The sequence below is a fragment of the Poecilia reticulata genome, chromosome 2 (genome assembly GCF_904066995.2).
Source record: "Poecilia reticulata chromosome 2, P_reticulata-male-v2, whole genome shotgun sequence".
In the NCBI taxonomy this organism is placed as follows: Eukaryota; Metazoa; Chordata; class Actinopteri; order Cyprinodontiformes; family Poeciliidae; genus Poecilia; species Poecilia reticulata.
This window is the reverse complement of record NC_088831.1, coordinates 44621019-44644096: the sequence shown is the minus strand read 5'-3', so window position 1 is coordinate 44644096 and position 23078 is coordinate 44621019. Positions and strand designations below refer to the sequence as shown.

Below are 23078 nucleotides of genomic sequence, written 5' to 3'. Positions count from 1 at the left end.
AAAAGTGGATTTTGGTGCCTGTTGTTTGTCCTTCTGCTCCACCTGCTGACCAGCAACTTCCCGACGCCGTGAATATGGATAAATTATAGATTTTAAATTTCAACATTTCCTCCTATTACTGGACTTGATGTCGTTGGATCTGAATGTCATTTGGGAGGATTGAGCTGAACTGGACCTGATGGCCAGTAAAAACCCAGTTCTCATGTGACGTCACATTTCCATGGAGTTTGTAACCGACGGCCATCTTGGTAGGCAGTTTTCTGGAGTTGCTATGACAACAATAAACAAGCCACGAGCTTAGAAGCAGCTCTCGCCTCCTTCACATTACAGTTTGTGATTCTCACCTCTGTGTAATACTGAGATAAATATCAGTGATACTTACTGCTGAACTAGCAGTTAGCTTAGCTAATGTAGCCTTCATGTTTGCTACCACATGTGCTAATTCTGCCAGAACCTCGTTATTCAGGTGAATAAACTCTCATGTTCACTGACATCATCGTCTGACATCTTTCCATTCTCCGTCTCGTTCGGGTCGATCCCGACAGCAGCCATTTTGTTCGTATATATATTTCTCTGGCTCAGTGGTCGAGTGTGTCCGTATGTTTCTGTTGCTGTGGCAGCCATGGGGCAGCTGCACTTTGTGCTGTTTTCCTACCAAGATGGCGCGGATCATTTCCGGTTCAGACTTGTGGGAACGATGTGATGAAACTGACGTCTCCCGTCTGCATGCGAACCGCAGGGCTCCACGCCTGCTGCTGGTTCTGCATGTGGGCTGAATTACAGCCGGTCGGACCTGCAGCTGCAGGGACAGAGCAGACGCGCCTGCAGCGACAGAGCAGACGCAGCTGCAGCGACTGAGCAGACGCATCTGCAGCGACAGAGCAGACGCAGCTGCAGCAACAGAGCAGATGCAGCTGCAGCTCCAGTGACAGAGCAGACGCGCCTGCAGCGACAGAGCAGACGCAGCTGCAGCGACAGAGCAGACGCAGCTGCAGCGACAGAGCAGACGCAGCTGCAGCGACAGAGCAGACGCGCCTGCAGCTGCAGCGACAGAGCAGACGCAGCTCCAGTGACAGAGCAGACGCGCCTGCAGCTGCAGCGACAGAGCAGACGCAGCTGCAGCGACAGAGCAGACGCGCCTGCAGCTGCAGCGACAGAGCAGACGCAGCTCCAGTGACAGAGCAGACGCGCCTGCAGCTGCAGCGACAGAGCAGACGCGCCTGCAGCTGCAGCGACAGAGCAGACGCAGCTCCAGTGACAGAGCAGACGCGCCTGCAGCTGCAGCGACAGAGCAGACGCGCGTGCAGCTGCAGCGACAGAGCAGACGCAGCTCCAGTGACAGAGCAGACGCGCCTGCAGCTGCAGCGACAGAGCAGACGCAGCTCCAGTGACAGAGCAGACGCGCCTGCAGCTGCAGCGACAGAGCAGACGCAGCTGCAGCGACAGAGCAGACGCGCCTGCAGCTGCAGCGACAGAGCAGACGCAGCTCCAGTGACAGAGCAGACGCGCCTGCAGCTGCAGCGACAGAGCAGACGCGCCTGCAGCTGCAGCGACAGAGCAGACGCAGCTCCAGTGACAGAGCAGACGCGCCTGCAATGACAGAGCAGACGCAGCTGCAGCTCCAGTGACAGAGCAGACGCGCCTGCAGCGACAGAGCAGACGCAGCTGCAGCGACAGAGCAGACGCGCCTGCAGCTGCAGCGACAGAGCAGACGCATCTGCAGCGACAGAGCAGACGCAGCTGCAGCGACTGAGCAGACGCATCTGCAGCGACAGAGCAGACGCAGCTGCAGCTCCAGTGACAGAGCAGACGCAGCTGCAGCGACAGAGCAGACGCGCCTGCAGCTGCAGCGACAGAGCAGACGCAGCTGCAGCGACAGAGCAGACGCGCCTGCAGCTGCAGCGACAGAGCAGACGCATCTGCAGCGACAGAGCAGACGCAGCTGCAGCGACTGAGCAGACGCATCTGCAGCGACAGAGCAGACGCAGCTGCAGCTCCAGTGACAGAGCAGACGCAGCTGCAGCGACTGAGCAGACGCATCTGCAGCGACAGAGCAGACGCAGCTGCAGCTCCAGTGACAGAGCAGCAGAGCAGAGGGTTCGTTGTTGGAGCCGCGCTGTCTGCTCATGGAAACAGCTTGCAGGACGCTGCGGGACGGTTTGGGGAGCGCAGCCGAACGCGACGACCTGATGAAGTGAAAGCTGACGAGCCGCTTCTCTGCTCTCTGTTTCCCAGATGAAAGGCAGATGAACACCATAAAATCACCTGAACGCCGGCGGTGACCTGAACTCAAACACGTCTGAGGAGATCTGACAGGAAGCAGACAGGAAGCTGGGAGTTTAACGTTCAACAAGCAGTGAAAACAACAAAAATGTCAAAACTCATTCTGGAAAACAGGAAGTTTGAAGGTTTTTCTCTGGTGCTGCCTCCGGTGTTCACATGTCGTTAGCATCCCGTCCATTCCCGCTGGGATCCGAGGCTCGTCTGCTGTTTTCTGGAATTTCACCTCAAATCTTCAGTTAGCTTAAAGTTAGCCGGTTGGATCCGTTCCAGAACCAGTTTGGATCATTTTCCAGCTGGAAATGGGATCCAAACATCCAACATGCTGGTTTAACGAATCCAGACGTCTCAATGGAAGCCCCACAGCATGATGCAGCCACCGCCAGATTAAATACATGTGAAGGATGAAAGGGGACGATGCCTTTAGCAGACCAGATTCATTTCTCCACCAGAAGTCTGAGTGATTTTGACTGAGTTATAATTACACACATGAACAAATAGGAAAGGCTAGTTCTAGCTAACGACTTTAGCTCGTTAACCGTTTTTCGGAAAACCCGAATTCCGCCTCAAGCAAACAGAAAAGCCTTTTCTATGAAACTGAGGAAGGGAAGTATTTTTTCCGAGGCGACGGAAACACGGCTGCAGGTTCGTACCGAGCGTGCACGCGGCGGCAGCGGAAAGGAAAACTCCCCTTTAACGGGAAGAAAGCTGCAGCAGAACCAGAGCACACAGGGAGTTTCCACGTCGCCTGCAGCCGCTCATCCAGGAGGGAGGCTGAAGCTCTGGGGTCAAAGGTCAAGGCAGGATCCATTAGAATCAATCAGAGGTTAAATCTCTTCATTTAATTGGTTTGCAGCTTAAACGTCGCATTTAAAGTCTGAATAAAAAGAAACGGATCTCTTCTTGTTTTCATTTGTTCAGTTCTTTTTTTAAATCTCTTCTCAAATTATAAATGCCGTCTCTCTTTGAATAAATCACTTTTGCAAATGTGCTGGTAATTTACTGTTATGTATTTTAAACACAGCTTGCAGAATCCAACAGTCCACCAAGTCGTGAAATTTCATTAATCATGTCATCATGTAATCATGTCACTTCATAACACGAGTCCAACCTGCTGCGACGTTCCAGAAAATAAACCGGCTCTCTCTCAGGAACAAGCTGTTCTGAAAGCTTGGAATTAAAAGTTCAGAAATGGATCTGTGGCTTTTTTATTTCGGTCCAAACTCGGCTCGGCTGCGGCGCGTTTGAAGACGGGGACCGCAGCCAATCAGAGCGCAGCGTTTCGCTGGCAGCACGGCCGGCACGGCACGGTCAGGGGTCACCGATGGGGTCAGACTGCCAGCCCTGCACTGTAAAACATTATTACTGATCCCCTCCAAACGCTTCAGGTTTTATTAAACTAACTGAGTAACTTTAACTTGAGCAGCTTCATAAATCTGGGTTGTAATTATTAAACATTGATTTATTTGAACTCGAGCTATGGAAAAAGATAATTACTTGATTGGAACAGATCCTGGCTCCTGCTTTTTATTGGTTTCTCCACTCAGACTTTTATGGAGGCACATTAGAGCCGTTAAACAGAAAAAAGGAGTAAATTTGAAAGAACAAAGCTCAGTTTTTGAAGCTTTTTTGAAGTTGAACATTTTCAGCTTTACAAGCCCAAAATGTCTCAACGGCTTTTCTAGAAAACATGTGAAAAACAAAAAACGAGTAAATTTGGAAGGAAAACCCAGAAATTGTGAAATTAATCTCAGAAATGTTCTGTGAAAATGACATTTCTGAGCTCCAAACGTCAAACTTTGAGAGAAAAAAACTCAGAAATTCTGAGATTTCACTTTTTTTTGGATTAATCTCAAAATTGTCTCACAAATTGGCTCCTAAAACAGAGAAACAAAAAAAATCACCAGTAAGAAACGCTGAACGGATTTAAAACGGAAATAAAACTGATGAAAAAGAGACGAGTGAAATAAAATAAACCTCAAAATATCTCAGGATCCAAATACAAAATCAACAAAAACTTTTACTATATATATAATATATATATGAAACTCAATACTTTGAGTATTTTTAGAAACAAGTTCTTACTTTTGGTACAGAAGATAAAACTGAAAAAAATCAATCCTGACTCTAATCTCAGAATTTAATCTCAACATTTTGAAATACTCAGAATTTGAAATACTTTTTTTTCCCAAATCAACTTTAATCTCAGATTTTTCCCAGTGGTCCTGACCGACTTCCGTAGTTTCACGTTTAATACATTAATTTGGACTTTCTGAGGTTTTTCTCTGCCTCTGCTGCGTTTAAACGGCGATGAGAGACTTTCAGACATGAGTTCGCACTTTTCAAACCCACCGGAGCTTCTTTAGGCCAGAAGGATGGAGGAGGAGGAGGAGGAAGAACAGGAGGAGGAGGAGGGAGAACAGGAGGAGGAGGAGGAAGAACAGGAGGAGGAGGAGGAAGAACAGGAGGAGGAGGAGGGAGAACAGGAGGAGGAGGAGGAAGAACAGGAGGAGGAGGAGGAACAGGAGGAGGAGGAGGAGGAAGAACAGGAGGAGGAGGAGGAAGAACAGGAGGAGGAGGAGGAGGAGGAGGAACAGGAGGAGGAGGAGGAGGAAGAACAGGAGGAGGAGGAGGAACAGGAGGAGGAGGAGGAGGAAGAACAGGAGGAGGAGGAGGAAGAACAGGAGGAGGAGGAGGAGGAGGAGGAGGAGGAGGAGGAAGAACAGGAGGAGGAGGAGGAGAACAGGAGGAGGAGGAGGAAGAACAGGAGGAGGAGGAGGGAGAACAGGAGGAGGAGGAGGAAGAACAGGAGGAGGAGGAGGAACAGGAGGAGGAGGAGGAGGAAGAACAGGAGGAGGAGGAACAGAAGGAGGAGGAGGAGGAAGAACAGGAGGAGGAGGAGGGAGAACAGGAGGAGGAGGAGGAAGAACAGGAGGAGGAGGAGGAGAACAGGAGGAGGAGGAGGAACAGGAGGAGGAGGAGGAGGAAGAACAGGAGGAGGAGGAAGAGGAGGAGGAGGAGGAAGAACAGGAGGAGGAGGAGGGAGAACAGGAGGAGGAGGAGGAAGAACAGGAGGAGGAGGAAGAACAGGAGGAGGAGGAGGAAGAACAGGAGGAGGAGGAGGAACAGGAGGAGGAGGGAGAACAGGAGGAGGAGGAGGGAGAACAGGAGGAGGAGGAGGAAGAACAGGAGGAGGAGGAGGAAGAACAGGAGGAGGAGGAAGAACAGGAGGAGGAGGAAGAACAGGAGGAGGAGGAGGAGGAAGAACAGGAGGAGGAGGAGGAAGAACAGGAGGAGGAGGAAGAACAGGAGGAGGAGGAGGAAGAACAGGAGGAGGAGGAAGAACAGGAGGAGGAGGAGGAGAACAGGAGGAGGAGGAGGAGGAGGAAGAACAGGAGGAGGAGGAGGAAGAACAGGAGGAGGAGGAAGAACAGGAGGAGGAGGAGGAGAACAGGAGGAGGAGGAGGAGGAGGAAGAACAGGAGGAGGAAGAACAGGAGGAGGAGGAAGAACAGGAGGAGGAGGAAGAACAGGAGGAGGAGGAGGAGAACAGGAGGAGGAGGAGGAGGAAGAACAGGAGGAGGAAGAACAGGAGGAGGAGGAGGAAGAACAGGAGGAGGAGGAACAGGAGGAGGAGGAGGTGCGGCTCCGAGGAGGAACAGATGGATTGATGCATGAATGGATCCGGGGGGAATTAGGATTTGCATCGAGCAAAGAATGGGGAGCAGAGGGAAGAAAAGAGCTGGAACACTGAGTTCCTTCAGTGGTGAAAAAGAGAGCAGCATGTTCATCCTGTAGCTGGAGGAAATTTCCCCTGCAGAGACGCGTCATTAAAACCTGCTGCTGCTTTATTGTCCTGATTAATCTCTTCATTATCACCAGATTTATGTCTCCCGGGATCCCGTCACGCCCCTCGGTTTCTGGAAACTACTTTTATTTGTTGTTGTTTGGGTCGAAGCTGCAGGACTCGTTTGTGACTAAAACGTTCCCTCCAAAACAAGAGCCGGAGGAAGTGGGAGCAGAACCAGAGAGCAGCCCGGATGTTCGGCTCGGTTCTGCAGCCGAACCGGTCAAATTCAATCATTCCCAGTCAGTCATCCCGCGGAAAGGCTGAGTTTTTTCTGCTCCCTCAGCAGAGCGAGGATTACAGCTTCAAGTCGGAGTTTGGGGCTGGTAATGTGATAAAACTGTCATTACTCAGGAATGCCGCAATGACGGAAGCGCTGCTAACAGCGCCGTCTAGCGGCGAGCTCAGCAGCAGGCGCCCAGCTTCAGAGCACAGCGGGGAAAGTTGCGGATTTCTCCGGGGTTTTGCATTAAAACGGAGAAACTGCGGCCAGAACTGCGGTTTGCAGCAGAACAGCGCAGCCCTGTGCGCACTTTGCGCTCCTTTGCGGCTAAAGCAGCGCCGCAGAACCTGCTTCCCTCTGGACGCAACAGGTGCTGCGGAGTTCAGACGGGATTTGCACACAAACCGGGATGAAATGCAAACAGTGCGGTGTTCCCAAACTGTTCCCTGCACTTTTGCTTTCATTTGCGCCGACAGGAGACAAACTGCGGGGATTTTCGGCCAAACAGAAAAAAACATCTCCGCTCTGATTTCTCTTTCACTTTTTGTGCGTAAACGTCAGAAGCCGCGCGTGGTTCTGCGGTTTTGTTTGCGGGATCCGCAGGTTTCGCGCATCAGTTGAGCCGCCGCTCGGTGGCTCGGGGTGAAGCTGGGATCCTCCTCCTCCTCCTGCTGGCCGCCGGCCAGGCCGGGAACAAGTGCGCCTCCCTCTGCTGCTGCTCGCCCGCCGTATTCATGGTCCCGGGTTTGCTGGGCTGTTTTAAAAAGGCTCTGCAGGTCTGCAGCTGATCAGTCCGCTGAGGGAAACTCTGCCGCTGCCGCTGCTGGACGAAGTCTGCAGGAGTCCAACAGGAAGGACAGGCTGCGCAGGACCGCCGCTGGTTTGGTTTTTTACTCCCAGAGAGACAAACTCCAGAGAGAGAGAAGTCCTGCTGTTCATGACGGGTTTACCGGAGAGCTGCACTCCTGGATAAACTGTGAGAATCGGATTATCTGCGCTGAGTCCGTCAGACCGGAAGGACTGAAGATGTTCCTGAGCTGCTGCCTCCTGCTCACCATCATCCTGGGGCTCTCCCGCTGCTCGGCCTCCTACGTGCCCTGCGAGCCGTGCGATGACAAGGCGCTGTCCATGTGCCCGCCGGTGCCCGTCGGCTGCCAGCTGGTGAAGGAGCCGGGCTGCGGCTGCTGCCTGACCTGCGCGCTGGCCGAGGGGCAGGCGTGCGGCGTCTACACGGGCACCTGCACCAAGGGGCTGCGCTGCCTGCCGCGCAGCGGCGAGGAGAAGCCGCTGCACGCCCTGCTGCACGGCCGCGGCGTCTGCACCAACGAGAAGGGCTACAAGTCCGCCGCCGCTGCCGCCGGAGCCGCGACCGGAGGTAAGCCGGCCCGAGGAATACGCAAACCGCTCCGCACCTGTAACCAGCTACTTCACATTTTACATGTTTACAGTTGAAAATGAGTCGTTTTTGATTCAAACATTACACTTTTTTTCACTTTTAACTTTGCTACATTCATTTTATGCCGTTTCTTTTATTACATTGCAAAACGTATGGAAGAAAAACAGACTCAAAAAGCCTTTTTTTAGTTTTCTTTTTTACAGTTGACTCTTTTCTGACTGTGTTGTGCCGGCCCCAGGAATATGCAAACTGCTGCACCTGTAACCATTCAGCCTCAGTTTCAAAGCAAATTTCAACCATTTAGAGTTAAAAATGATTCATTTTCATACAAGAATTTTATTTTCTTATCTTTATGTTGACATGTTTCTTTGTTGTTAAAAAACATGTATGGAAGGAAAATACCCCCAAAAAGCCTTTTTTTCTTTTCTTTTTTTTTACAGTTTACCATTTGTTTTAGTGTGGCAGTTTGTTGTGCCGGCCCAAAGGATACGCAAACTGGTCTGCACCTGTAACTTCACAATATGTCACTTTTGTTTTTACAGTTAATTTTGATATAAAAATCACTCTGACCAATAAGATTTACACATGTTTTAAATAAAAATGCAAAATGTAAGGAGTGAAAATGGCTACAAAACCCAGATGCACTTTTTGTTGTTTGTTTGTAGTTGATTATTATTTTGTGTGATGATTTGTTGTGCCGGCCCCAAGAATAAGCAAACTGATCCGCACCTGTTGCTACATGTCTTGATTTATGTAAAATAAATGTAAAATGTATGGAGGGAAAGTAAAGACAAAATTCTAATGTATGATTTTTGATGCACTTTTTTAGTTTGCTAAAATCAATTAAAATTATTTGTAGGATATCTTAAACCCAGTTAGACATTGTTTTCCTGTGTGATGCTCTGCATCCTGAGGTTTTGCATCATAACTGATACATTCGCTAAAGATGCAACTCTTCCCTGTGCCTTTAGCATAACTGATATGTTTTGCATCCAAGCGTTTAAAGGGACAGCGCAGCGGTTGGTGGGTTTAAGCTGGAGGTGGATCCCAGGGTCTGTTTCTGCCCCGGGCCCCATGCGGCTCGGATGCAGCCCTGCTGGATGAATGACTGAAGCTGGAAGTGAAGAAGCGACTCAACGTGACTCATGTGGTCATTTTAGAGCGTGGCTGTTATGATTTGTGTCGTCGCAGCTCATGAGTTTTTATTGCTCGCGTTTTTTCCTCTTTATTGAGTTTGTAAAGCATCGTTCATGTGGCTCAATGGGAGATGATGCAAACTGGGTTTGCAGGCCGCCATGCCTGGCTGTTCAGAGTCGGATTACCACTAAATCTGCGTGTGTGAGGCTGAGAGATGGAGCCGTTTGTCTTGAATGATTTAAGGTGCGTCTGTCACTCTGGGGTTTCATCGGCTCACAAGCAACTGGATCCAGTTGGTCCAGACAAAAGTTTCAGAACGAAGGTGTTCTGTTGTTCTAAATATAACCCGGCGTTGAGCGAAGCATCGATTGCTATCTGACGTCACGCGAAGCCAGAGCTGCCGCTCAGGAACCTGTGTGTGTGTAGGTGTGTGTGTGTGTTTGACTCGGGCGGGGCCGTGTGGATTGTGGTTGGTGATGATGACAAGTCACCTGACCGGATGACAAGAGACCTCAGAGTCTGAATGCTCCAGAGGATGCTCCGTTCACAAGCTAACCGTCAGCCAGCTAACATCAACCAGCTAACGTCAACCAGCTAATGTAAACCAGCTAACGTAAACTAGCTAATGTAAACCAGCTAACATCAACCAGCTAACGTCAGACAGCTAACCGTCAACCAGCTAACGTAAACCAGCTAACCGTCAACCAGCTAACCGTCAGCCAGCTAACCGTCAACCAGCTAACGTCAACCAGCTAACGTCAACCAGCTAACGTCAACCAGCTAACGTAAACAGCTAACCATCAACCAGCTAACGTAAACCAGCTAACATCAACCAGCTAACGTCAGCGAGCTAACCGTCAACCAGCTAACCGTCAACCAGCTAACCGTCAACCAGCTAACGTAAACCAGCTAACGTCAGCCAGCTAACTGTCAGCCAGCTAACTGCCAGCCAGCTAACTGTCAGCCAGCTAACATAAACCAGCTAACGTAAAACCAGCTAACGTAAACCAGCTAACGGTCATCCAGCTAACGTCAGCCAGCAAACTGTCAGCCAGCTAATGTCAGCCAGCTAATGTCAGCCAGCTAACGTAAACCAGCTAAAGTCAGCCAGCTAACTGTCAGCCAGCTAACTGTCAGCCAGCTAACATCAACCAGCTAACATAAACCAGCTAACGTAAACCAGCTAACGGTCATCCAGCTAACTGTCAGCCAGCTAACTGTCAGCCAGCTAACATCAACCAGCTAACATCAACCAGCCAAGTCAACCAGCTAACGTAAACCAGCTAACCCCCAACAGGTGCAGGTCGACAGCCTTCGGTGTCTCTGCTGGTTTTGGTTTGATGGAAGTTAAAATCGTCACATTTCTACTGAGATTCACTGAAGATAAAAACCAATCCGTCGATACAAATCGACAAGCTACGTCTTGTCCAGCTAACGGTCATCCAGCTTTTGTTTGACCTGCTTTAGCCCAACGGAACGATCTTGAAATTACACTGTTTTGGCTAATTTGTCCGCATGCAAAGCGGCTTAAAGTTGCTCAACCAATCAGATCCAGTTGATCAACTTTTGAACATCAGACGTCCCATGAGGCATTTTCACCCCACGTTCCCCGAAACGAGGGAACCCGTTTCAGGGTCCCCCAGGTCTTAAGTTCATCTTGGGAAAACGGTTTGATGATCCGACGGTTTGCCTGACGATGTGCCAAGTAAACCACGTTTACTTGTTGGTGTTTTGCAGGTTGGGAAAGTTCAGGTGTTTTTCATGTTGACAGATTTTCACGCTGAGTTTCGTCCCGACTTCTCCCAGTCTGACTGATGCCCTGATTTTCCTGCTGTGAGTTCGGAGCGTTCTGCTCTGCTTGGTATCAGGGATATCGACATGTTGGACGGTCTCGGTCCGATATCAGCCCACTGAATGTGACATGCAGCCAATCAGAAAGCGAAGTGACAGAAACACCAAAGACAGAACAACTAGAAGGTCCAGCGCATCGGTTTTTCTGCCTCTTCCATGTTTGGTTACTCTGAGCTCACGTTTGAGATTTTGTGAGATTCCCAGAGTGACGTCTGAATTTTGGTGATTTAAACCAGTTTGAGACTTTTTATCGTGTCGGGCTTTTGAAGATGTTGCCGTGTGAACCAGGCGTGAGGTTTGGCGTCTCTCAGGCTGGACTTGACCCTGGGTAGGGTTTGTTGGGCCGATTGGTGTGAGCAAAGCCGGACGGATTCCTGGAGGCAGACGCCTCTGCAAACCAGCCCTGCAGAGGGACGAGTGAGTCCAGGCCGTGGACGGATGAACTGGACTCCTGTTTGTTGTTGCTTCTTGCCCGGTTCGGGTTCGTGTCCGTTCTCCTGGAGGCGTCCGGCTGTGGACCGGCCAGCGTCTGGTTTCTGCTGCCGACCAGCTGGACCAGCTGAGTGAGGCAGACCAGGAGGAGGAACCGTGAACTCTCACGCCTTCCCATTAATTCCTCCGGCGCTGGGATCCTAGTTGCTCCGGGTTGGTGTGCTGGCTCTGCCAGTGACTCAGACCCGGGGAAGCTTGCCAGCAGATATGACTTCATGGCAGCAGGCCTTGTACCCTCGGGGCTTCTGAAAGGGCCTTATGTTTCAACAGATTTCTCTCTGCCAAGAAGCAGAGGATGATTAAGAAGTGGTTCCTACGGCAGAATGCCTGCAAAGCAACAGGAAACCTGCAGCAGTCTCACCCTGCATGCGCAGCGTTGTGCAGCCAGACGAGGCCGACCTCACGCCACCCTGGCATTAATACTTACAGTCATCAGCAGATGAGGCGACCGCAGGCCTCCAGCGCTTCATGTTAGCATGAGAACTTCTCATATGTCCGGCGGCACCAGAGTGTTTCCGATTAGCATGAAGCAGCCGCACGTCGAAGCTCCTCGGCTTTCAGCACCGACATCTGTTCACACGACCAGAACATCGTCCAGTCAGGCGGTCAGAGCCTCAACCTGACATTAATGAAACCCGATAAGCTTTAAAAATGTCCGCATCTATTAAGTACTTCTTAACATTTTATATCAAACAACTTTTTTGTGATTTTTGCCATCTTGCGACTTTTTATAAATATTTGTGAAAATTTTGCGATACGACAGTAAATGTGACTTTTTGTTTGCTCACCGACGTGTGAAATACTGCCACCTGCAGGCCGGAGTTTGACACTTAAATCAGCCATGAATTTCCATGAAAGCCTGGAGAAAGATGGCTGTATTTAAAAACTGCTTTTATTCTTTTACAGAAGCTCCTTTAAACGTCTCTGTCGCCGTCGGTTCCCATCAGAAACGTGTTTTCTGTTCATCAGCAGGAATCAGTGAAAGTTCCTGTTTTCACTTGACCAGAACGGAGCCGGAGACCCTGCAGCTTCTCGCCGCTAACAGAGTGAAAGTCGACTTGAACCTTTTGACCTCCATGATTGTAGACGCAGCTCTGAACCTGCAGGATGTTTGGCGTCCTTCTCCTCCGGTGCAGGAAGCAACGTTCCAGGGAAAATAACATCCACAGTTCATGAAATTCATTCAGCAGCTGCTTCAATCTGGAGCTGCTGCAGGAAAATGTCCAAAGAAGAAGAAGAAGAGCGGATTAGGTTTTCTGCTTTGGGATCCTCTCAGCCGGACCTCCACCACCTGCACGGAGCAGATTCGCTGCATGTGTCAAACTCGAGGCTCAGGGGCCAAATCTGGCCGCCGAAGCTTCTTATGTGGCCGTCTAGACACCAAATGACATCATTCAGTTTCTGCAGCTTTTCATGTAAAACCAACAGATGCTCACATTTTTCTGCATGACTGTGAGCTGAATGCACATTTTGAGCATTTCCTTTTACAGCTGCTTCCTGTACAAAAAGTCACGTTTACAGAAAAATACCGCAGAATTCATTTTCAAATATTTCTGAGTCAGAATCACAAAACATGTGATTCTGATTGCAAACAATCACAAAAACCTGAAGGATCGATGAGTGAAGATGTATTAAATATGAAGAAGTCCTGACTGAACGCAGACAAAGCTCTGAAGTTCTGAGTTTGTTGAAGGGCATTTAGCTGCAGCCGGCCCTTTAAGAGCATTCATGGTGTTGACAGTGGGAATGAGCTCGACGCTTCGCTGCGGATCCTCCAGATTTGGAGGATTCATCTGGATGTTCGTCTGTTCAGAAACCCGTCACACCCAGTGATTGCTCTGCGGTGGCGGCGACGCAAACAGACGCTGCCGCCTGCATGTGTGCGGCTTGTTGCAAACCCAAATGTGGGACGAGACCTCAGACCAGAACTAGCCGAGTCCAGCAGAGCAGCCCGGCTGTAAGCTGCAGCAGCTGCTCAGCAGCTGCTCCTGCTGTAGCTGCACTTACAGCTGCTGCAGCAGTTACAGCCGCTACGGCTGCTACAGCTGCAGCTACAGAAGCTGCAGCACTTACAGCTGCTGTAGCTGCAGCAGCTGTAAGTGCTGCCTCCTCCTCCTCCTCCAGGCCGTTTTGACATGAACGGCCCTTTAATTGTTCTGGTTGCTATTTTTATACTGTGGATTCAGAAAAGCAGGAAACTTTTTGATTGCAAAGGAGAATCTGACTCACAATGAGCCGCTTCCTGCCCGGATTCACAGCACAAACCTCAGGATTTCTGAGATCAGAACCGGATCAGAACCGGGCCGAATCAGACAGGCTTTCACCCTGCTGCTCCGACCCAAACCGATCAGAACCGATCAGAACCGGCTTCACCAAAAACTCGTCTTTTCAAGATTTTCCTGACTTTTCAGCTGCATCAAAATGAGAACAATAAGTTCCTACAACATTCTATTAGTCTGCAGTTTTAAATCATATTGAAAATAACAATCAGGCATAACATTATGACCGCCTGCCTGGAAGCCCAGACTCGTTTCTTTACATTTTCCTTTCCAAACTGCATGTTTCCTGCTGCGCTGCAGCGTTTTCAGGCTGAAGCCTTCAAATATTCAGCAGTGGCCCCGTCATGCTGCGGGATGGTTTACCGTCATTGTCCTCTGCGCGGCCCGTTCATCTCCATTCACTGCTGTCTCACATCTGGTAAAGATGTAATTTCAGAGGCAGCGAATCAAAGCGGGCCGCGGTGGGAGAACCGGACCCGCCTCTCCGTCCTGATGAGGCGCAGACAGCAGGGGCTCGTCTTTCCCTGCTGGCCCGCGGCCCGAGAGGAACCTGGGATATTCATGAGGCCTAATTGTCTGCAGATGTTAATTTTTAAACAGGAGTATCAGGTGCGGCGCTCAGCGAAGGGCCGCAGCTGTCAGGAGTTAAACCAGACCCGGAGCCCGGTACTGGCCCGGTACCGGAGCGTGGAAAAACTGAGGGATTATTAACGCTTTTTTACATTTAAATTTCTCCTTAAAGGGGCAGTAACGTGTTTTACAGGCACATGTTGCCATTTTACAGCACATTCTAGTCACCATGTTACCTTCAGCTGTTAGAAAAGTAAATCAGATATGACTTCAAAGAAATAACACTTTGAAATTGGGTCTCTGTCTCTTTAAGAAGCTCCTGCTCTTTCTGAAGCTCCGCCTCCGGGAAGTCATCTCAACATGGCTCCTCTATTAACCCTTTAATGTTTTTAGCTCAGCAGTAGCTCCTGTATTGAGCTCAGCAGCTGTTTGCTAAGTGCTGCTGGCTAGTCTGAAGGAGCCGAGAGGGGGAGGAGCTTCAGCTCCAAGGCGGGGTTTAACGGTTGCCATGGAGATTACAGGACTTCTCAAACATGAATCAAAGCAGCACTGCAGTTTGTTTCTGACGAGAGAAAAAAACAGCTAAAACAACCTGATTTTCCATGATACTGCCCCTTTAAGACAGCGAGCTGCGTGTTTAATTTATGGCCTTTTTTGTTCTGCTGCAAATGAAATTACACACGAAACAAGAATGTGTGTAAAAAAAAAAAAAAAGAAAGCCCTTGTTTTCAGCAGCCGTTTTATGGCCAAATATGTGGCATTTCAATCCAAATGATTGGACTGGACCGCAGGAGTAATGAGTTTTTCCACGGCGGCCACATGCAGGAATGCTTCATGTGTTTATTTATAGCGGCTGACAGGCTGAGCGCGGAGACGCAGCGACGTATCCAAACACGGAGCCCAGTCCAGACAATCGGCCCCCCGCCGGTCGCTCCGCTCCAGACGCTCACGCTGCGTCAGGCTGCGGCTCTTTAACCCACAACAGCAGCGTTTCCCCTCCCCGCTGCACCCGGGTCCGTGTTCGGTTCCGACGGTGGTTCTTTGGGTCCGACACGCCGCCGGGTTTCCTTACCGGATAAATATGACCGGGTCGTCCGCTGGCACCGCCGCCCTGCGCTTCGGGCCCAGCCGAGCCAGGAGGTTCGGAGGGGTGTGTTGGGGCGGGGGGGGCTGGTTCCGTGGCCTTACAGGACCCCTGGCTGGGGGTTCGGGCTTAAGAGGCCCAGAGACAGGAGGGGGCAGGGATCTCCACCCACCGGGGAAAACTCACATTTAAACCTGAAACCCAAGCAGCACAGGTTCGATTCCCGGCTCTGTTTTACGGATCATATATTCCTGCGACCCACTGATGTCCGGTCCATGTCCGCCAGCGGGCTGCACCAGAACCGCAGCCATGGGGAACCGCTAGCTGAAAGTTAGCTGCTCTGTCAACACTAGCTCAGTTAACAATGTGTTATTTAGCATTAGCTCATGCTAAAAATGCTACATCAACTTGTCCAAGCTAATGCTAAAGAGGAAATGGAACCTTCATTCACTTCAAAATAAAAGCATAAAAAACTACTTGAACAATCCTCAACAGCCAATAACCAAAGATATTGAACTTTATTCAAAAGTTTACAAATCATCACGTTAAAATGTATCCAAACTAATTTAGGTGGACTAAATGTCTCTAAAGTTAGCAAAAAATTAGCTCCTCTCTTAGCGCCTTAGCTGCCCACCAGTTCAGCTTGATGAGCTAGCGTAGCTTGCTAACAGATATTTAAGTATTGCTGCTTTCGGAGAGAAAAATGTTTTCTCCTAAAACATGTTAGCTTTCTGTTTTTATGCCGTTTGCCGCTTTGCCTCCTGTTTTTACGCATCATTTCTGCCCTGAAGCAGCAAATCCTCCAGTTACCGTCCGTCTCTCCTGCCAGTCGGTGTGAGTCGACGTAACGCCGTTTCGCTGGTGTCGTCCTGCAGATCGGGAGACGCGGGTGGACGTGGACATGACTCCGGACGTCACGGGCGTGGTGCCGCCAGCCAAGGTGCCGCTGCATCCCAAAGACATTGTGAACAGTAAAAAGGTGATCGCAGTGCGCAAAGAGCAGAAGAGGAAGCTTGGCAAGCAGCGCTCCTTCAGCTCCGGCGTGGATTATTCCCCCATGGACATCGACAAGCACGAGCCTGAATTTGTAAGTTCTGTTGACGTGGGATGTCGTCTCCACTATCTGATTCCTTTTAAAGGTTTCACATGTTGGTTTTTAACGAACTGCTGAATTTTTCTGAAGGGTCCCTGTCGGAGGAAACTGGATGGGATCATCCAGAAAATGAAGGACACTTCTCGGGTCATGGCGCTGTCTCTGTACCTTCCCAACTGTGACAGGAAAGGGTTCTTCAAGCGCAAACAGGTGGGTCAGGCAGCAGAAGGTTTCTTCTCCAGTTTTATACCCACATCCTTTCTGCATCTGGAGCAATCATTGCCTCACACCCAACCAGATTAAATCTTGAGTAAACATTGCTAATAATTCAGTTCAGCAGGTGCAAAGCACTGACAACCTTCTGATTTATCTTTTGCATTGTGGCAAAGATTTGCTGATGAAACCCAGATAGAAATTCAGTTTTAAGGATGAAAGGGTTTGTACTTGACGTTTCGTGGCGCAGAACCAACCGTTGGAACGTCTTTATCAGGGTTTAGTGGGACTTGGATGCGATCAGGTTTCCTCAGGGATGATGCAGCTTTGGTAGCAGCTGGTATCTTCTTCCTCCACAGAGGAAAGCAGATAAGACTGGATTTAAGGACCTGGGGAGGTTTGGGTGGCTGATTGTGGTCAGTGCAGGTCAACAGGGCATGGACAGAGTCCTCTTGGTTGCTTTAGCACCAAACATCCGTCCACCGGTTGGCTGATCCGTCCATATGTCCTTACTCGGGGTCAGAGATGTGGCTTCCATTAGAGCGGCTGATCAACCTAACGTACATGTTGTAGGGCGGTCGGAGGAAACCCAGAGGAAGCCCCGATCTGGGCCACCTCAACATGTGGAACAGATCCTAGAGTTTTCAAAGCGTTTTATTCAACTTTCAGGTCACTGGCGTGAGACATGCATCATAATTCTGCTCCGAGAGACGACAGATCCGGTGAATCTGGACGTAAACGGAGGCTGAAGCAGCTTCTGTCAGCGGCGGCCATTTGCACCTCCGTAGGACAGAGTGCTGCTGCGTGACGACCACGTTGTTCTTCTGTGCGTGTCAGTCGCTTTGGGGTCTCAAACTGTCCACACTGAGCTCTGATTGCAGTCGCATCTAATTAGCATGAACGACCAGGCAAAAGATAGACACTGGAATTAAGCAAAAAGTCGGCGCTGAGCGTCAAGACCTGCTGTGTGAATGTAGTTAAAACGTCGTAACGTCTACAAGATCTGTGCAGATCAAGGGTCAGGAAAAGGGCAACTAATGTGACTGCAGATCCCGCACATGCTGGACATGAACTGTTTAGCCTTTAGCCTTGAAGTCGACGCTACAGAGGCAGTTTCTCTGAACAGTCGGTGCTCAGGCCAGTGAGTGAGGCTGCTGGGTTAGCCTGTCTCTTCAAACTGCCCTTAGCTGTGCTGCAGACATGCGGCCCAGTTCACCGTATGCTTCTGTTTCCACTGAAACTGTCCTGTTCTCTGGTTTTGCAGTGCAAGCCGTCTCGCGGCCGCAAGCGGGGCATCTGCTGGTGCGTGGACAAATACGGCGTCATGCTGCCAGGGACGGACTACAGCGGGGGGGACATTCAGTGCAAAGACCTGGAGAGCAGCATCAACGAGTGAAGCCCCCGGCCCCTTTCCCCCGCCCCCATAACCGTCACATGACCCAGCATCTTCTGAGTCACACCTGTATGCTCCGCCCTCTGCTCACACCAACAACCTGCTTCTACCAGAGAGACACAAAGAAAAAGCACTATTCTCTGATTAAGGAGACCACTTCGGATCCCCCACCTCTTCATTTGACTGTAAAAAATTCACAAGAAGAAGAAGAAGGAGGAGAAAACTGACCCAGCTGCGTGTCGTGGGACTGAGAATTGGCTGAGAAATGATTGTTTTCTGGTTTTCCTGGGGGTTTTCAGGGCACTTATAGAAAGGGGATCCTGTTTAGAAACCTGTGTGACGCGTTGGTGTGTCACAGTGAGCCTATTTCAGAAACAAACCAGCAGCAGAACGTTGCATTTCCTCCTCTCCTGTTCGATCGTCGCCACCCCGACGGCCCTTCCTCTCCAACGCAGCGAACGTCTTGGGGACTCGGAGCGTTCAGACGGTCGCAGACGAACGTGAGCGGCTCTTCGACCACGTAGCCAGCCTGACATGCCAACTGTGCCTATGAAGCTGCCGGGCGGCGCCGCGCAGCTCCGCTGGTCAAATCAAAGACTCCCAGCTTCAGCGACGGGAAGCACGTTTGATTTTTCCGAGTTGGGATTGTGTTTTTCGGGGGCGGGGGAACGACCTGCCGATCGGGCCGTTTCCTCTCTAACTGACTCTTTTTTTGTGGTTTTATTTGTGATTTCTTTGCCTTCAGTGAAGTAAAAGATCGCCCTACGTTTTGAGCCACGTTTCCCCGTCAGTACAACATATTCATGGTGTATTACTTTTAAATATTCTTTGAGGGTTTTTCCTGTAGAGAAAAGCCAGATCGTGTAAAGAAAACAAAGACTTTTTGCCTGTAAAGAATTGGAAAGTGTCCTGTTTCAGCAGCTCACGGGGCAGTGGGAGCTTTCTGCCTTTTCCTCAGCGGAGCGCCGTGAGAACACGACATGAGCAGCAGGTCTCCGGACCCGGTTTCTCCTCTCTGTGCCTTCCTACAAACAGACTCAAGCACTAGTGTGAAAGCGACACCAGGGGGCGCTATTCAGGACGAGGTTCGAGCCGAACAGAGAAGAACGATGAATGTGGTCGGTCCCTTAAATTCAGTCCAGCTCCGTTTGTCCGCGTCGTTTCAGAACCTCCTGCTCTTCCTTTGACGACTTAATAAGCTAAGATTCTCACTTTTTCTGTTTTTATGTGAATGCCAACGACTGACGTTAGACGGGAAGCCGAGGAATGTCAGGAAGCTGTTTGTCCTGCGAATGCGAGAGGGAATGGGTGCATCCAGGGCTGCTGTGCAAAAATCCCCAGTCATCCCTCGTTCCTTTAACTTCTGCTTTTAAACAAACTCTTTTAATCTTTAAACTGGTTTTATTGAACGGTTCTCCACTTCCTGAAGGGTTTTCATTGTGTGACTTTAGTTGCTTGATGTCTTCTAATCATTCAGGTGCGACAGCAAACAGTTTGACATGCAGAAAATAGTTGATGTACAGATTTCTTAGCCAGAGTTGTTCCCTCTAATATTGAAAAAACAAACAGTTTATTAGCTTCTGCCGATTGCATACAAGTTTATTTTTCATTTTAATTCTGGGGAGATTTGACACTTTTTTTCCCTTTTGGGACTCAAAAGATTCATCTTCAATTCAAGTTGCATCTTTCAGAGTTGGGCGCTAACCAAGGAGCTAGTTCTGCTAGCACAGAAGCGCTTCACCAACATGCTAGTTAGCAGAGGCTAATGTTGCAGTGCTACCTTCAATTCAAATTGCATCGGCTCTTGGAAGACTTCAATCTTTTGGCACCAATTTAATTTTAAAATGTTGCCATAAGATTGTGAAACAGCTGTTGTTAAAAAAGAAAGAAAACTGAAGTGCTGCGTAACAGTCTTTATTCACTTCAAAATAAAAGCCTGAATACTTGAAGAATATGATAATCAATCGGCTAGCAAAGTGTTAAAAAACGAGGAGTGGTTTAAAACTTTTGCACAGCACAATACCAGTCGAATCACGTTAAGCAACTTATTTCACAACTCAGTAGATCCTGATGCACGACGACGATCCTGAGGTCGGCAGAGACTAAAGCCTGGAAAACTTTCCTTTCTGAAGCCGCGTTTCGAGCTAAAGTGACAGGGGCCGCTCAGGGGCCCAGAGTGACAGGAGCCGCTCAGGGGCCCAGAGTGACAGGGGCCGCTCAGGGGCCCAGAGTGACAGGGGCCGCTCAGGGGCCCAGAGTGACAGGGGCCGCTCAGGGGCCCAGGGTGACAGGGGCCGCTCAGGGGCCCAAAGTGACAGGGGCTGCTCAGGGGCCACTGAGGGGCCCAGAGTGACAGGAGCCGCTCAGGGGCCCAGAGTGACAGGGGCCGCTCAGGGGCCCAGAGTGACAGGGGCCGCTCAGGGGCCCAGAGTGACAGGGGCCGCTCAGGGGCCCAGAGTGACAGGGGCCGCTCAGGGGCCGCACAGGGGCCCAAAGTGACAGGGGCCGCTCAGGGGCCCAAAGTGACAGGGGCCGCTCAGGGGCCCAGAGTGACAGGGGCCGCTCAGGGGCCCAGAGTGACAGGGGCCGCTCAGGGGCCCAAAGTGACAGGGGCCGCTCAGGGGCCCAGAGTGACAGGGGCCGCTCAGGGGCCCAGAGTGACAGGGGCCGCTCAGGGGCCCAGAGTGACAGGGGCCGCTCAGGGGCCCAGAGTGACAGGGGCCGCTCAGGGGCCCAGAGTGACAGGGGCCGCTCAGGGGCCCAGAGTGACAGGGGCCGCTAAGGGGCCCAGAGTGACAGGGGCCGCTCAGGGGCCCAGAGTGACAGGGGCCGCTCAGGGGCCCAGGGTGACAGGGGCCGCTCAGGGGCCCAAAGTGACAGGGGCTGCTCAGGGGCCACTGAGAGGCCCAAAGTGACAGGGGTCACTCAGGGGCCCAAAGTGACAGGTGTCACTCAGGGGCCCAAAGTGACAGGGGCCCAAGCCTGGATTCAGACGGTAGCAGCGACTCTTTGGGTTTGGAGACGCTGCGCCGAGACAGAGAGGATGGGGGGGGGGAAGAGCGAGGGAGCGCCGTGGGAGCGATAGCTACCAGGTGGCTATCGCCTGGTAGCTATCGCCTGGTAGCTCCCACGGCGGAAGCCACGGCCCCTGATGAGGGCGTCACCGATTCACCGCTTAGATCCAGTTAGAGACAGAAACAGGGAGTTCTGGGAAACGTCCCGCCTCCAGTCGGTTTGAACTCGTACTTCATTATTCAGTAGGACAGTCAGCAGCTCAGCCTGTTGGTTCAGATTCACAACAGAGTTTTGGTTGTAAAGACAATCGGGTTTCGTAATTTGGTGTTCAGAGACAGACGCATCGGTGGCAGCGGGAAATATTGGTCAGTATTTGGAGCGACAGATTAAAAAAAACAAAAAAAACTGAAAAAAATCTCAAATTATAAAAGTGAATATCACTGTGTAATATTTATTCAACTTGTAATTTATGTACTCTTTTAACCTTTGTCTTTTTTGTAATGACAAAGCATTTATTTAAATAAAGTTATGTATTCATTTAAGCCGCCTGGTGTTTTCTGTAGAAATTGGCTTCAGATGAGGAGGAATCATCCTGATCGTAAGCGCCTGGTAATCTGATAAACCTCTTACAGCCTGAGGCGCGGCGGGCAGGAAGTGACGTCACGAGCCTGGCCTGAGGCGAGGCAGCGGCTTTCAGAGCAACTGGACGGATCTGCAGCTCCACCATTTTCTGTCGACCGCAGAAAGAAACCTGGAGGCTCCGGAGGATTTGACTCAGTTTCTCTGTTTTGGTCCAACCTTTCAGAAGGTCCCGGGGTGAAATTCAGGGTTTTACATCTCCGTGATTGATTCTGAGTTGTTGTTTTTTGCTGTACTAATTAAATGCAACCCAATCAGTGAACAGTTCACAACAACAAACAGCCATGTTTGCAGAAATAATAATGGCCGCCGCTGCCTATTGGTGGATTTTAATGTTTTTAAACCAACAGTATCATCACAAGATACTTGATTGGCGCAGAGGTCAGGATGCTAACTAAAGCACTAATCATAAACACTTTTTGCTAATGCTAGTTATGCTAACATGCTAATCAGTGGTGCTGATATCCTGTGCTACATCATCATCTGTCATCAACTGAAACTCCACAAAACAGCCCAGTAAACTAGAAATGTATCTTTTTTCTGGAGTAATTGTGCACTAAGAGTTCTAAAAGTTAGCAAAAATGCTAAAGCGCTAAACTAAAAATATGTTCCATTAGCAGAAGTTTGTCTGTTGTTGAGCAACAAGAGCTACAATATCATCACAAGATCTGAATTTTTCATTGATTAGCACAGTGGTTGGCACAGCTAGCAAAATAGTTAATTGTGCTAAAGCTAAAGTCATAAATCATAAATATTAGTTCTGGTGATGTAAACATGGTATTTATACGTCACACCAGTGGTGGTTTTATTCAACTCAAAGTTTACAAAACAAGAAAATAAGTGGAAAAATTTATTTATGGGAAGCTAAAGTTAGCATGTTTGCTAACTTTGAAAATGTTAGCATTTTGGAAATGTTTTATTTCCAACACCAGCTTCTCCTACTTTTATATTTTTCTTATTCTTGACCTAATTCTCCGTCGCAGCGTCTGACATCAACACACACATCGTATTATTTCGCAATTAATTCATCTGGAAATACTGCAAACGTACGAATACAGAAGTTTGAGTCATGTGAATGTTTTACTGGGATCCGACCTGCAGCAGGAGAACCGGGAAGAACCGGGAAGAACCGGGGAGAACCGGGAAGAACCGGGGAGAACCGGGAAGAACCGGGAAGAACCGGGGAGAACCGGGAAGAACCGGGAAGAACCCGGAATAATCTGAGTTCAAAAGAAGCTAAATTAACGATTATTTAACATTTCTATCCAGTTTCTTCGACGGCGTATCGGAGCGTCTGAGGTCAGAAAAAAGGAAGAAATCAGATAAAAAATGTTAAAAAACGGAGAAAACGCTGAGCTTGGAAATTAGAAATTTGTTTAAAAAAATGAGAAATTTTGAGATTAATCTCGGAAATTTTATAGAAAAAAAATCGACTTTTAAAAGTAAAAGAAAAAAAATTTAACTTTTGGAAATTTGAGGTTTAAAAGTCCAAACTTTTTGACTCTTGAAACGTTTTTTTCCAGAAAACATCCGAGTTTATCCTGAATGTTTTTTTCTCCCTCTTTCA

General features: G+C 49.6%; 1 protein-coding gene across 1 annotated transcript; it reads left to right on the top strand.

The window, feature by feature from the left end:
- The first annotated feature begins 5910 nt into the window (after positions 1 to 5910).
- igfbp5b (insulin-like growth factor binding protein 5b) lies at positions 5911 to 21414 on the top strand. Its single transcript, XM_008404229.3, has 4 exons — positions 5911 to 7724; positions 16034 to 16245; positions 16342 to 16461; positions 17729 to 21414. Exons 1-4 carry the CDS (start codon positions 7376 to 7378, stop codon positions 17858 to 17860), a joined length of 813 nt encoding a protein of 270 aa, XP_008402451.1. The 5' UTR covers positions 5911 to 7375; the 3' UTR covers positions 17861 to 21414.
- The last annotated feature ends 1664 nt before the right edge of the window (positions 21415 to 23078 follow it).